This window comes from Limanda limanda, chromosome 9 (assembly GCF_963576545.1).
Source record: "Limanda limanda chromosome 9, fLimLim1.1, whole genome shotgun sequence".
In the NCBI taxonomy this organism is placed as follows: Eukaryota; Metazoa; Chordata; class Actinopteri; order Pleuronectiformes; family Pleuronectidae; genus Limanda; species Limanda limanda.
This window is the reverse complement of record NC_083644.1, coordinates 16,381,499-16,397,320: the sequence shown is the minus strand read 5'-3', so window position 1 is coordinate 16,397,320 and position 15,822 is coordinate 16,381,499. Positions and strand designations below refer to the sequence as shown.

Sequence of the window (15,822 nt, the reverse complement as noted above, 5' to 3'; positions counted from 1 at the left end):
TTCGGAGAATTTTCTGTCTGTCTGTGGTCAGTTTGAGTCCATTTGTTGTTGTTTTGCATCTTTAGGTTGTTGCACATTTATCTGTGGTCATGTGTTTTTGTAGTCTTTAGTGTCGGTTGTTTTTTCTCTGTCAGACCCCACAGGCCACTGAGTCTACAACATCACGATTGGGTGATAAAGTGTTTATTGCGTAATTGATAATAAAACCAACAGTGACTCCGTTCACACACAACATTAAAAAGCATATCGACACATTTAACCTGATCACGTTTACACTAGGTGTTAACGCGTCTCCAGTGTCATCCATAAAAAAACTAAAACTGCTCTTTTCTTTCCTACATTTATTTTTGAAAAACATCAGGACTGATGAGAGGACGGCTTCATGTGTTCACTGGCTAATGGCTGCTAGCTGCCTTGGTGCTGGTTTGGAACAATCGTTAGGAATAATCAAGTCTTGGGTGCATTTATACCTTTACTTTCATGTCATCAAACACTATCTGGTTGCAGTGCGATAAACAAAAACAAATTTTAATGCCAGGTGTAACAATAATAACATCATCCAGGTCAAGTCATAAAGTAAGTCAGGAGCAACAGAGAAGCATGCATCTATTTACAAACATATATAAATACACAAAAAATGAGCTGCTGAATGAAGGCCTCAGATTAAATAAAAACAAAGTTCTTTTAGGTGAGTGTCATCACTTGGCAGCCACCTTGGTAACATCTCTGGACATTCATCTTAGAATAAAATGAATGGAAAAAGAGCTATAACTGCACTTTCATTGTCACCGGAACATAAAACCCACATGTTTTAAGTCTAAAACCGTCAAATCCGATTTAAAAAACACTTCAAATGTTTGATAAGTTTGCCCTCGTTTCAGTATGTTTTACTTCTACAACAACATGCGCAAGGCTTCATGACACTAGCCTCTTTTCTGGTTCAATCCAAGGTACTGTGACATAACACTGTCAGCTCATCCCACCAGAGCACTTCAAGAAATGAGGGATTTTGTGCCTTTTTGTTCTTTTGTTCTTCCATGCTTAATAATCGTCATGAAACACGTCAGGATTTGCTTGCTACGTTTCCCTGTTTTATTTGCTGTTTTATGTGAGCGGCAGAACATGTGACATAAAAGCGCCATCCTGAGCCTTAGGATCTATTCTATTTAGAATTCTTTAAGTGTTTTGTCTCCTGCTTTATTAACGTGTATGATAGAGATGGTAACTATAGTCTGTCTTCCCTTCGTTTACAACAGTCCACATTTCATACTCATTAAATAACTCAGGAGGACACTTGGATTTTATTGCCTCCAAATACCAGTAACCCCACTGTTACAAATCTGTGAATATAAGTCTGCAAAGCCAGAGAAATGTGGAGCTTCTAAAGGCAATGAAGTGTGAAGGATTCTCCCTCCACGGTGCTCTGCATTTGATACACGATCAGTCTGTGTCCGTCTGTCTGCCTAGTGCCTGACACCCTGGCTCTTCTCTCTCTGTCTGTCCACTGCGTCTCTGCCGACGCCATTGCCCTTTCCGTTGCCTGTCGGGGACTTCACCTCGGAGCTGGAGACAAGAACATATGAATGTGAATGAGTGAAGTTCAGTTCAGGAAATAGCAAAAATGCATTTAATAATATGCAAAAGGAAGAGTTTTAAATCTGTGAATGATTTATTTTCTACTAGTATTTAGTCATGACCATGATTCTGCTTTACCTTTGTATGTGAGTTGGTCTGTTGTCCTTGATAAGGTTGGTGAGTTTGTAGTAATCAAGGAAGGTACGAGCCACGTTCCTGCCCAGCTTCATGTCTGAGGCACCAGAGTTAAGGAGAGTTTTCTGGATGAGGTCCATTGGTGAGGAGCAGTGTCATTGTACTGTGGAGTGAATGTGATAGCTGCAGGTTAATATGTCAGCACAGTGTTTATACAAGTGGCCAAAAAATATTTGTACAGAGTAAACTAAAGATTCCAACTTGAAGTGATTTAAGGTCCTAGCTTAAATTACAACTGACTTTATGAATTAATTTGGAATGTTTTTCTATGGTGCATGACACCTTCAAATTTACACTGAACAGACAAAAGTAATTACTTACATGCTGATGCCTGCTTTAAATTCAGAGGTGAGCACAAACATCATCCGCCTGCTCAACTGGCCCTGACTACATTAGTGACAATATCAATAACTTCACTGCTTTTACAAAACAGTCGAGCGTCCATGAGTGGTGTTGCTACGGCTGTGATCATTAAGGCAGCAGGGCAGGTAATGATGACAATCATACACACATAATGAAGAAGTGGCGAACAAAGATAGCAACAATGTTCCCAATTAAGATTAAGGATATAGTAAATACAGTTAAATACAAACAATGACGCCAAGGTGCATGGACTGAGGAAAACTATCAACAATATTGACTGAAAATATCCATCCATCCTTTCAGACATGTGTCTCTGTCTCTTCCATCATCCAACATCAATACCTAACATCCTTACATCTGTTCATAAAGATGCCAACACAAAACAACCTGAACCATAAATGTGTTCACCCTATCTTGAGGCATTGATGTTTAGCTTTCTCCATTATTCACAAGACTGAAGTATGATGGAGCAACACAGCGACATTATCTGTCACGTTTCCCCTGTCATTACCTTGTTGATACGCAGATACGGCCTGTCGCCTGCTGGACCATCTATCCCTCACAACTGTGTAATTGAAACAACTGGCATACAGACAAAGATGAAGATTCCAATTTCTCATAATGATAAAAAATGACCTGCGCTGCAAAACTCGTGGTTGCTATAAAGATGAAAAGCTGTTAACTTGTAAACAATTCATCCTCGGATTGAGCGGGCTGCCTGGGCGTAGAGTTCAGGCTCTGTAGTTTGTCAAACAACACACAAACACACACACACACACACACACATTCAGGGGTACACCTGGTAAGTTATGTCTGTGAATATGCAAGAAAGTCCCTCTGTAAGTCTGTCACCTTGGCCTGTGAGGGGATGTTTTTGTGCGTGTTCAGGAGTCTGCACAAGACTTCATTCTTCACCCGGCAGGCTGATGGCAACTCTCTCCACACGACTCCAGAGTCTATATTTACACCCCATCTGGCTGTTTGTCTGTGCGTCCTGTGTGTGTGTGTGTGTGTGCTGGCGGATGGGTCTCACAGTCTGTCTCACGCTGGATGATGATACTGATTAGACGAAGATAAAACACAGATGGAGAAAGTGAGGTTGTGTCCTCACTTTTATGCTAATCTTAGCGCATAATTGTTCTAAACAAGATAAGAGTCTGCAGTCGTGCTAGTGGCACAGCTGTCCTTTGAGCTAAACGCTAACATCAGCATGCTACCTCGCTGATAATTTGGCTATGTATAACATGCTGATATTTAGCAGGTCATCATCTTTACTTTCAGCAGGTCCTGATTATTGTTAGGATGTGAAATATTGTCACAAGTGAAAGGTCTGGCCAGTTGTTGGTGCTAGATAGCACTACTATGAGCATTGGTTCATCCTCTTGGAACCATGAACCATCTGATAGTTTGAGATATTTCAGTCTCAATTAAAGACATGCTTATCTCTACAGCCATGCTGCTGGCAAGCCCAAACAAATCTACTAGTTGTGAGGAGCTGATACACTAATGTGAAAGACTTCTTTCTAACCTCAGAAAAGTTTTGGGTGTTTTCCTCTGCTCTCTTTCATCAGCAGAGCTCAGTGCCAGTCCAGATTTTTTTGGCCGCGCACGCTCAGCGACACAAATATCTCCCGGACGACCCCTCAAAGCGCAGATGGCTTCTCAGCTTGGCTTGTCACGACTCACTGTCTATTTCAGCAGGTTTCGTGATGGACGGTCAGCTTCTGAAGGACAACTTCACCCACGGACGCAAATCGTCCGAGACACGGAGGATGCCCTGATGCTTGTCTGGCCCGTCGCCGGGGGAACCCATAGGGCCTGGAATGAGGCTGCTGCTGACGTGTGTGAGTGTGTGTGTGAGCCAGGAAACAGTCGGCCAGCTGTAGAGACGTGGGCGGTAGTGGAAACATTCAGAAAAAGTTCAGGTGCTGCACTCCATATGAAGGCAGCCACATCTGAATGCACCGTGTGTGACTGATCCTGATAATATTGTTCATACTGTATCATGAACTCGACTGGATCTCTTAGCATTATCACAATCATTGTGTTATCATTATGCAGCTTTGAGGAGCTCAGAGAGGTGAATGGATTTGGCCTTTCCTGTCTTGTCACTTTGAGGCGTATTCTCCAACATCTCCAAACACATAAGGGTCTTGTCTAATCAATAGCAGGTCGTTGTCATGGCTCAAGGACGTGGCAGTTTAGGTGCTGATGAGATTGGGATACGTGAGACAAATGGGACGGGGACATCATGACTTGTTTACTGCAGCTGTTTACTGTCAGCGTGGCATTTAGCGGCTCGTGTCCCTCGTGCCTGGTCCTGGCAGACAGACAAGGTGATGATCAGACAACAAGGCTCCTAGTGGTAAAATGGACAAGACACGTGGAGGATGCTGTCAAGATCAGACGGGAGTTAACAAGGAGACAAGCAAGGGGACATTCAAGCCATCAATACGGACCACTGACAGGTCCTGTCACCGAGCTGACGCATAGAGCGCTAATTATCAATGCTAATTAAGAGGCTAGTCAACAACAGCAATACAGAAAGGCACATTTTTGTCCCGAATAACGATTCAACAGACTGAAAGACCTCATGTCCTATTTCCCAAAGGGACCAAGAGAGGCTGATTTAGGAGGAACTGTCACTGCCAAGGAGACACGCGCTGAAACTTGAGCAATAAAATGAAAGAGGTGTGAGAAAGGCTTCTGTTTTCTCCCTAACAGCAACACACGACACTGATTTATGCTGCTCTAAAACAGTGTGAACTCGCAATTTTTATCTCCCTTCTTTTTTTTTTACAGGAGTAAAAGTTCTTGTTGTGAAGAAAAGGCTCAACTTTGTCTACAACATTTCCAAAAAGAAAAGTGCTGTAGAACAAAAGGTCCATGATGATATAACAATATACATGCAGGTCTCATCTGGGTGCCTGTGGTTTATGGCATCAAGTCTCTAATTTAGTTTTTTCTCTGTGTTGCTTTTAGAGATTCCTTTTTAAAATGTCACATTTTAATTACAGCAGAGATACATAAAAAAAGCATTAGATTCTTTAATTTCAGATATTAATTCTAATTTCAACTTTTACTTTTCCAACTGCCAATTCAAGTGCTTTCACATTTCTAACTAGTATTACTATTTTGAATGCTTCAACTGCAAAGATGTGAGTTGCTCAAGTTTCGTCATGAAGTTTAGTTTTTTTTTCATATGGATGCTCGAGTCAAAATTTTGAAAAGTGCCTTTTGCACTTCACATGATTTTAAGTAACATCCACAAACCTTTCATAGCATCAACATTTGCAAAAACTACTGCAAAGCGTAGTGTGTTTGTGCATCTCTGTGAGTACCCATGAGGACACCAGTTCACCTGAGCACGGCATTGATATTTGTGAAATCATCTGTGTATGATTTTGTGTCTGTGTGTGTGTGTGTGCGTCGATGCATTCTATGTGTGCACTTGTCTGAGTGTGCACGTGGGTTTGATGTGTATGATGTCTGGTAGTGAAGCATATTTGCCTCCCAGCTATATCATTTGCATAGTTGTCACCGGCTGTCCACTGGGTGTCAGGCTCACTGATGCATGGCTCCGGTATTCATGGAGTCTCACTGTTGTGACGAGGTGCATGCTAGGGTGTTGCTTTTTGAAGACAATGGAGAGGATGACAAATGTGTGTGTTTGTGTGTGTGCGTGAGTGACAGAGAGAGAGAGAATGAATGTGCGCACATGCACTTTTAGGACGAGTTACAGCCACTTATATAGGCAGTCAATCGGTGCTGCATCGATGCATCTACCTGTCCACTGACGTCACACAGTTATACTGAAGGATAACACGACAATGTTGCCCTTGACGAGAATGTGAGTTACCCCTTTAGATTGGAAGACCACTGTTTCCTCTACATGACTCACTCCTGAAGGAAAACAAGCAAAACATTGCACTCGTCTTTCTCTCAGAATTGTACGTTTGAGAAAGTCCTGAAAATGTGCACGTCTATACTGTGGCAGAGAAAAAGCTACTGCTCAAATCAACGCGGGAAAAACCAGAGCAGTGAAGCTTTACTGTCTGAATGACTTTTAAAGTTTTCGAATAATGCTTCAAAGTCTCCAAACAACACAAAAAGGCACACACACCAAGGTAAGTAATCCCACAAAGCTCACACACACACACACACTCACACACACGCACACAGAGACACACGCTGGAAAGTGTCAAGCTGAGTTTTGAACAACGTCCCAGATTCTCTCAACCTTGATCCATTCCACTTTACAGTTTCTACTTCACAGGCTTAACTGGAAGGTCCATCGCGAAACACAGTTGGACTATGACGATAAAGAAAACCTGGCAAAATTCACAGGCCAATATGTTTAATTACAGAACCGCAGCGTAATGTAATATTCAGCATTTTACCTGAAACTAACTTTATGTACAGTTTGATATGAATGACACACAAACACACACAGACACACACATCCCCCCCCCCCCCCACACACACACACACAGAGGTGCTAAATGATTAGAGGACGAAGGGAAGACAGACCCACGACGGAGGTTGTCCCCGCTGTTTCAGAGAAGAGGATTCTCAGCTTGACTAGATGATATAATGAGCTGTTATGTTCTGGGTGACGAGATGAGAGGAAAGGACGGACTAGAGGAGAGAGGAGGACATTAGAGGAGATGGAAGGAAGAGATCATAAAACAAACACACATACACAGACACACAATGCATTTCACCTTTTTCCAGGGCACTTTCAAACTGTGACAAAAGTCTCAGCTGTGACAAAGGTTAAGGTTTCAATTTTTGGTGGCTACAAGTCACAGCAGTGGAGGAGGAGAGTCAGGAAAGATTAAAGGGGAAGGGCATCGTGTTTGGAAGTGGTGGGAGTTAGGAGCCCAGGTTATTACTTATTTGTCATGTATTAGTTTAGAGGACTGTGCGGGCCTCTGCGTTTGTGCGTGTGTGTGTGTGTGTGTGTGTGTGTGTGTGCGCGTGCCAGGTGAGAAAGGTGGAGGGAGGGGGCGTTGAGATGCTAAAGGTCTCTGTTGATGATTTGCGCGCTCCATCGAGCTGACTGCTGGGGCGTAAAAAGCGACATGGTTGGTTCCTTCAACCTGCCTGACCCCAATCTCCACTCTACACCAGGTCCCTGGGCTAGCTTGCCCACCCTGTGGAGCCCCTCCTCCTCGTACCCCTCCACACATGCATGTACAAACACACACTCACACACACTCACACACACCCTTCTGAAAAACAAAAAGATCAAGCAAGTCCTCCCACCAGAGCTGAGTCCTCTCCAAATTTGACCTTAGGAAGAAATATCCCCTCTGCAAACACACAGAGGCTCCACATTGCGTATCTTGCTTTAATGAAAACACCTTGTGGAATTGGTTATGTGCAGCTGTTTGTTTGTTCTGCATAGCAGCGAGACACCTGTCCTCTCAACGTATGGTAAACTGCAAGTTCCTGGGTGTCGTGCCACATGTGTGTGCACGTACATGCGTGTATTTCCATCTTTGCATAACGACTGTAATTTAAAGACCTGAGATTATTCTATGAGAAGCATTAAAGTGAGACACGCACACACACACACATATATCCCTCTTCAAAGTTATAGTTATAGTTGATCCTTTTCTTTGTATTTTCTTTCACGAAAAACTCTTACAATTTCCCAAAAATGGTATGATGTAAATTTTCTACTAACTTTCCATCATTGCAATGTGAACTGACCAGATTTTCACTAATCCCACATGAGTGAATCTGAAATAACTACATCTAAGACTGTGCTGGCTCCTGGCACTAGAGGGCACTAGGGCTTTGTCTATGTCCAACTTCCCCTCCACCTGTGTGTGAGCGTGTGTAGGGGGAGCACATGCTTTCCATATGTAGGGTCCTTATCTCTCTCTTAGAATCTCTCTTTTCCCCTCTTCTCCGTCTCCCTATCGGTCGGATCAGACCGCCATCGGCCAGCTCTCAGGAGCTCTTCAGCCCTGAGAAGGTCAGCTGAAGGAAAACTTCCTCCCATCAGGATCCATTAAGGCACCTGTGACCTTGGTTCCCATGATGAATGTCTGTGAGTGTGTGTGTGCGGGTGTGCATGATCGTCGCCGACAGGAATCACGTTTGTTCCATTGTTCCATTGTTTATTGCAATCAAAGCCTCAGCAGCACGCACACAGCTCTACACATGCCGCCACAGGCCCCTTTCTCATCGTTCCTTTGTAAATGAAATCAATAGACGCAGCGATCACATCCTTATTCTGTCACTGCACATCTGTCGCAACACAAGGCAACAAAAGAGCAACATGCTTTTCTAGTGGGAACACGTGACCTGACACACAACACATGCACACACATTCACAACCAGGAATGCAGATATACAAATAATGAGTCTAATGATTACAATATCAATTGGCCTGATTTCACTGTGAGAAATACACTCCAGGAACAGTGTGTGTGTGTGTGTGTGTGTGTGTGTGTGTGTGTGTGTGTGTGTGTGTGTGTGTGTGTGTTTGTGTGTGAATGAGTGTGTGTGTATGTATAGGCTATCTTTTTCCGACTAGGATCAGTTAAACAGGGTCTACTTGTCCAATCAGGGACAAAAGCTGTGTCCATAACCACTGCATAGATCACATATGTTGAAGGATACATGTCTCCTCAGTATAGGGCACAGGCGCGTTGCTGCCAGCGGGCATGTAGCTGTAGAAGGACACCTCCAGAGTGTAGCAGTAGGACGTATCGTCAAGGAGACCACCAAGGAAACGTCTACCGGTACCGGCCTTCACCACATCTTTGTTGAAGGACGTGTTGGACTAAGGGGATACAATAGAAAAACAACATCAATGTGAAGTAGCAGAAAGACAACACTTCAGTCAGAGGACTTGGGCCGGAGTCTTTGTGTCTGCAACATATCCACTGTGGTAAATCATCTGACAGCAGCACACTGTAGTCTGGAAATCTTCCCCTATGGAGATCATTGGCCCAAACTATAACATAAAACTTGAAATACCAGTGTACATCCTGAATACCACCACAGAAACTGTTACGAGTTCGCACCATAGACTGTATAAAGATGGACAACACTTCTTCACTTCCTGGACACGGGTGCCACCGTCTTGCACTTTTGAGCTTGTACTTAAATAAGCAAGAGATGACAACTCCCCAAAAGTAAAGCCAAACCATCTTGATCGCTCCCTGGTGACTGACTGACATGCCTTCATGTTAGGGGAGTGGACAAGTCAAAGTATAAGTTATAAGTACAAGTAAGATGGCGGCACACGTATCCAGGACATTTTGGCTTCATTTGATGGCAGAAAGGAAATGCAAGTTTTATTTATATGTAGCAAATAATTTGCTGCAAAGTCATCGGTTAATATTTTAGTATTAACAATACATGAAATTACTTTACTGTCTGTGATGTGAAATGAGTCGTTTTGGGAACCCGCAGAGAATTAGCTCTAAATAAATCAAGATATAAACCTTTCAGTGATGTTTTAAGGCAAAGGTCAAATATGAGAGGTTACAGGATAAAGGTGAAGTGAAGTGTCATGATAGGAATATAAAGGTGTGTCTGTGTAAATAGATGACAAATTCTAAGCAGGATGATAGAGTCTGGTAATATTGTGAGTCCAGTTAAGTGTCATGACTATTACCACCGTTATTAATGGTGTATACTGTATATTCTGAAGGGTCTTGAGTCGGTCGTATGAAACCTGAATCAATCATGTAATAAGTGAATTGGCCTTTGACAAGCTAAATTAAAATAAACCTCTTATTGCAATATGAATAATATATCCATTGACATCTGCACAGAAACCATTTGCATCATAAATATTTGACTCCAAATCTGATGTGACTTGTGGCCGTCCACTGCTGCTGCACTGACGGGAGTTTGCTGGTTGATAAATGAAGAAACAAAGTAGTTACGGTCAGTGTTGTTGTCTGACAGGTCTCATCAGTGGAAACCCATTTGTTTCTCTGTAACTTGCACTTGTGGGCCTCTGGAGAAGCCAGGAGAAATAATGAAGGGTAGAGTTTATTCTAACAGACTCACTTTGTTCAATGTCATTACGGAGCTTGGTTGTAAACGGCTTAAACAGAGAGGGGGTAAAAAAAGAGAACAACCTAGTCTATTTTGGGTTTGAGCGTGTCAGCGGTACACCACACAAACACACACGATGCTGTCTTGGGAAGAGTGTGGAAAAAGTTTCCGTTCACTGTCACTCCACTCTGCTGCAGTGAGAGTTGCCTCGCTGAAATGCAGACTTAGCAGCTACCAGTGGGAGTTTGCCTTGATTGTGTTGTGCTGCTGCTGCTGCTGTGGCTGCACTGGGCTTTAGGTAGTGCTGAATGGGTAGGGGGGGGGGGGACAATGCACAGGGAGGGAGATGACCCCTGGGCCAGCTGTCACACAAGTAATACAGATACAGTGAGAGGTGGGGGGGTTTGACCTGTTCACCGTGACACTAGATACAGTAGAGACACTGACAGTCAGTGACATTTCACTGGCACACCGGCCGCTGGGTGTCAATGGGCAATAAAGGTTACTCTTTATGACGTGTGTAAGTGGCTCCGCTAGGAAATGTCACCATCAGTGACAAAATGAAGGTCAGTGGAAGTGACACAGGCCCGAGAGGAAACGCTTTGATGGATAATGCACCTGTGTGAAAAGGTGTTATTACAGTGGGTTATGCACATGTGGCCGGATGAGGCGCCTCGCAGTCAGTGGATGGATGTTTCCTCCCACACGTTTCCTCTGTTAAGCGTTTCTCCTCCATTAATCTCTAGCGCTTTAATTTCCTCCTTGGTTTTCCTCACCACCCTCACTCTCTGCAAAGTCCCTCCTGTCCAACTACACCGGGTTTTAGCCAACTAAGAGGTGCTTCAGCAGAACACCTGCATTGCTCACACAGAGTATCCTGACCTACTTTCACGGCCCTGTGCTTCCTCATGACCTACGTTAGCTATTTGTGTTCTGCACATACATAAAGTGCGAGTGCACAGCAGGGGGCGGACATGACTCAGGAGGAAGAGTGGGTCTTCCACTAATTGGAAGGTCGGTCGTTCGTTCGCTCCTCAAGTCTGTGAGTGAAGACTCTGAGCCCCAAATTGTCCCTGACTGCTGCTGTGCTGGATATAGCAGCGCTGTATGAATGTGACTCATAGTATGAAGATCTTTGAGAGGTTGTTAAGGCGAGAAAAGCGTGTATGTAAGTTCAGTCCATTCATATGTCTGTGTTCTGTGGATCTGCATCTGTGACATCTGATTAAACCTGCAACTACAAATCAAATCCATGACATATATAGTGTGAGAATTTACAGCCTATGTCAATAACTTCATTAAATCTTGTTACATTTAACCAAAATCCAATCCGCTCTGTCTTTTCCTGACCTAGAAAATTATTATTCACGACTTTGTCAGGAAACTACATTGCACTATTTACATGTACCAGTCAATCCTCAGTGTCTCGGCTTCATCTCGTGCAGAACGCTGCCGCTCACACTCATTGGCTGCAGGTTAAATTAAGGATTGTTTTTAAACTTTTGAAGCTCAGCACAGTCTGGCCCCAATTAATATTACAGAGCTACTAACTCCCAATGCACCATGTCGTATTCTAAGATCTTCTAATCACCACTTGCTTAGACAAAGCTGGTAACTAAGGGGGACGAGGGACACAATCATTGCTCAAAGCATTTTTCAACAGAAACTTTTTAAAAGTCTGATTTTTAACTGGTTGTAATGGACGTTGCTTGTTTATAATTATTCTTCTTATTCTTTGTGCTCTAATAAGTTACTAACTTTCCCAAATTGTTTAATAAGATTCATTCACTCCTATTTATACCCAACAAATATTGAATATATATGAAAGTTTTATAGATTATAGGTTTAGAGTTAGGTTAGAGTATAGATATATTTAACACCTCTTGTGGGTATGTTGATGAGTTCACATGTTCACTCATGAATATGTCTCTGATGGCTTCATAACAATAGCGAATGAATACAAACAGAACATGTGTTCTGTGTGTTTTCCTCAATCAACACTCCAGTTCAGATGTTTGCACTGACACATATTTACACCAGGGAGGTGCTCACTGCAACCAGGGTCTTCACTCTTGTGCCACTAAGTGCAGCACTTGGCAAGTCTTGTAAGTGCCTGGCTGAACACCACCTCACCAGCAGTTGCTGAGATATGTCTATTTCATGTTTTATTTTAGCCTGAGGACTGAAGCCGGTGACATTCTGCTCCTGAGCGCCACCCGCTCATCATGGTGTGTTTGTGTGCCTCTGTTTATGTGACTTACGAAAGAGAAGTCTGGTGCATTTTGGCACAGCAGTCTGGGGAAGACTGCCTGTCTCTGGACACGCTCCTCATCCTCGAACACGTTGCCGTACATGAAGCCATTCAGCATGGTGGAGTGGGCATGGACGTCAATGTAGAACTCCAAATTCACCCTCTGATGGAGGGAAAAAGAGGGAGGACAGTGGAAGATAACAGAAGGACAGAGAAACAGAGAGAGAAGGTGAAAAACAGCAGCAGGTTAACGAGGAAGATGTCATATTTGTCTGACACTGTCTGCAACAGTCCACACCACAGAGTGTCCACTGGGAGAGAGGGGAAGGCCTGTCTTTGCTCTGGGGACACTATGCTGAGGAGAAGTTTCCACCCAGGAGACGACTGCAAACCCTCCAGGCATTACAAACTGAGAAAACACTCATATCTGAAGAGAGCCACACACCCACAGGAAACTTCAATGAGACCGTCCTCCTGAAGGGCAGACCTACAATAGGCTGTGTAGACACACACACACACACACACACACACACACACACACACACACACACACACACACGTGGATGACAGAGATTCTTCATATACCCGATACTTATTTATCAGGTTAATATTGACTCCATATTGAGTGTGTAATGCCTTTTCTCTCCAGTATACACTGTGTAAAATGGATTTGATAAGATCTGTTTCACTCGCTTGACTCTGTTATCACTCTAAATACACACACACACACACACACACACACACACACACACACACACACACACACACACACACACACACACACACACACACACACACACACACACACACACACACACACACACACACACACACACACACACCATATGCCTTTATCTTGTGATACAAAAATGGAGCTTGCACAGACTTGACTTATTCTCTGACCTTTAAATATAACCCTCACTATATGTGAGAACATCATAGAGATGCACAGTTTTGGATGAATCTGTATTTACTGCTCGTAAAGTAAATTAATGGACACATATTCCTGTTACAAAACCAGTGGAGGGAAGGGGAAATTAGTTTGAGGGATTTGTTGTTGTTGAATAGATGAACATAATTGATAGGTACACTGCAAAAACATATGCCACGCTCACAAACTCAGTCCAACCACTGTTTTAACAGACAACTGACTTATTCTGATGGCTTATAAAAGTGTATTGTGTTCACAAAGTAAAATAAAAGTGCACTGATGGTTGGACACGACTGTCTCACTATACAGCATCAAATGTAAAAGTAAATTATATCATCTTAAATAAAGAGAAAAATATTCTGTCCTATTTCTAGGTCAACGTTCATATTAAGTTAATTTGGGGCAATGAAAAACGGAACTCCTTTGTATCAAAGGTCAGATTTCCTTCCTTCCATTGAGCCAGGCGTCCTCATCAGTTGGATTTTATCAACTCATCTGAGGCTCGCTCACATAACTCAACTTCCAACGCGTTATAAGATTCAAGATAAGATCATTACTTACTAAGTAGCATTGTGATAGTAGGAAAAATGGCAGCACTAAGTGAAAGTGTCAGAAGTCAAATTGTTATTCTGAACAAAGAGGAGCTTTCTCCGAAACAAATCCTGGGTGGACTAAAGGTTTCCGAGAGGGGGCAGTGCATGAAACTCTACAACACTCTGCTAAACTGAGATCATGATCAGGCAGAACCAAAGTGACCCCATCATCACAAGATCAATACAGCAGGATCACTTCCCTGAGAGATAAAACAAGAACTTGACTATACACAATCTGCTTAATATAAAACACAAGACTGCCGTCAGAAAGAGAACTGTCAAATGAAGGTATGGTGGTCTCAGAGGACAAGTGGCAGTTTCCCATCCACCTCTCGGGAGGGGAAACAAGGCCAGTTGCTCAGGGAGGACAGAGAAACACCAGCATTTCTCAGTGGACGACTCCCAGTAAAATGTCCCATTTACTGATGAATCCAAGTTTAATGATGAATCCAAGGTGTAAATGGGAGAGGGACGCCTCTGCTAAATTGACGACACTGTGACGAGGAGGAAGTAGCGCTCCACTCCTCAGAGACATGCTGTACCCTCTGGTTTGTTTCTTTGTGTACAAGGATTCAAAACAACGCCAAACACACCTCAGAGCTCCACAAGAACTACTAAGAGACTAAAGAAGACATAGGACTGTTATGGACTTTCCTCCACAGTCACCTGAGCTCAATCCCATTAAACATTTATGTGGCCTCTTAAAGACTGAGAAAGCCACTCGTTCAGTGACATGACAAGAAGCTCTTTGGAAACATATCCTGGTTCAGTTCAGCACAAACTCATGGAGTCGATGCCTATGGATTAATTTAATATTCATTTATCACTTGTAAACAATATTATTTTACTAAATTCAAAATTAAAACAAAATAGAAGAATCTTGACTAGTTGACTTGCCTAATTAAATCATTAAATGTTATATTTATCACCATTAGACCTATTAAAATACAAGACGTATTATAATATTTCTCCTCTCAGCCTCCTTTCTCTATCTCATCACTCCGTTCTCCTCCTGGTTTCATCCTCTCGCTCTTCTTTCTCCTCTTTATCTCATTCTCCCTTCCTCCCTCCCTCCCTCTCTCTCTCTTTCCGCTCATTCCACATTCAGCACCACACCTTGTTCCCTGTGGATCGTAAAGAGGGGGAGGAGAGAAAGAATGAGAGGGTAGGAAAGTAGAGATAGTGGAAGAAGACGGGGAAGGAGGGAGGGAGGGAGGGAGGGAGACAAGAGGGAAGCCGGACAAAAGACAAAGAGAGACAGCAATGCATAAGGTGTGTGTAGGTATGTGTGTGTCTGTGTTTTCGTTTGTGTGTGTGAATGTGTGTGTGTGTGTGTGTGTGTGTGTGTGTGTGTGTGAGTGTGCAGCAATAGACAGGGGGGCAGGGAGGAGCAAACCGAAAAAAACATATAAAGATGGGGGTGATGGGGGTGCAAAGAGAGAGACAGGGAGGAAATAAGTACATAATAACAAACAGAGAGAGAAAAAGAAGAAGAGAGCTAGAGAGAGAGAGAGACATAGAGATGTGTGAAGAGAGGTGCAGAGAGATTGACAGGATAGAGAGAAAGAAAAAGAGAGAGAACGAGAGAGAGAGAGGGAAGCAGCGCTTGGGCGGCCCGGGCGACGCAGTGTGCCTGTGTTTGAAATTCCGCTCACAGCCAAAGCAATTTCCTGGCGGTGGCTGTGCTGTCAGCTGCTTGGCTGGCTGGTGGTGAAATATGGTGGCTGGGAGTCGGCCGCTAGCAGCCCCCGACAACCTGATGGATGGAGCCCCAGAGGAGAGGAACAGCAGCAGGAGAAGGTGGGGGGGGAGAGAGAGAAGAGGACAGTGGGAGGAGGGGAGGAGGGAGGGAGGAAGGGAGGGAGGGAGGGAGAAACAACAGGAAA

The 15,822-nt window shown here is 43.5% G+C and overlaps 1 protein-coding gene across 1 annotated transcript in view; it reads right to left on the bottom strand.

Annotated features, from left to right (window-relative positions):
* Positions 1 to 1,463: 1,463 nt before the first annotated feature.
* agbl4 (AGBL carboxypeptidase 4) overlaps positions 1,464 to 15,822 on the bottom strand; it is a 263,547-nt gene continuing 249,188 nt past the window's right edge. Inside the window, exons 10-13 of the mRNA XM_061078886.1 lie at positions 12,423 to 12,575; positions 8,770 to 8,932; positions 1,714 to 1,807; positions 1,464 to 1,563 (exon numbers count right to left, since the gene is read on the bottom strand). Coding sequence (XP_060934869.1) covers positions 1,464 to 1,563; positions 1,714 to 1,807; positions 8,770 to 8,932; positions 12,423 to 12,575 — 510 coding nt within the window. The remainder of the gene's footprint in view (positions 1,564 to 1,713; positions 1,808 to 8,769; positions 8,933 to 12,422; positions 12,576 to 15,822) is intronic.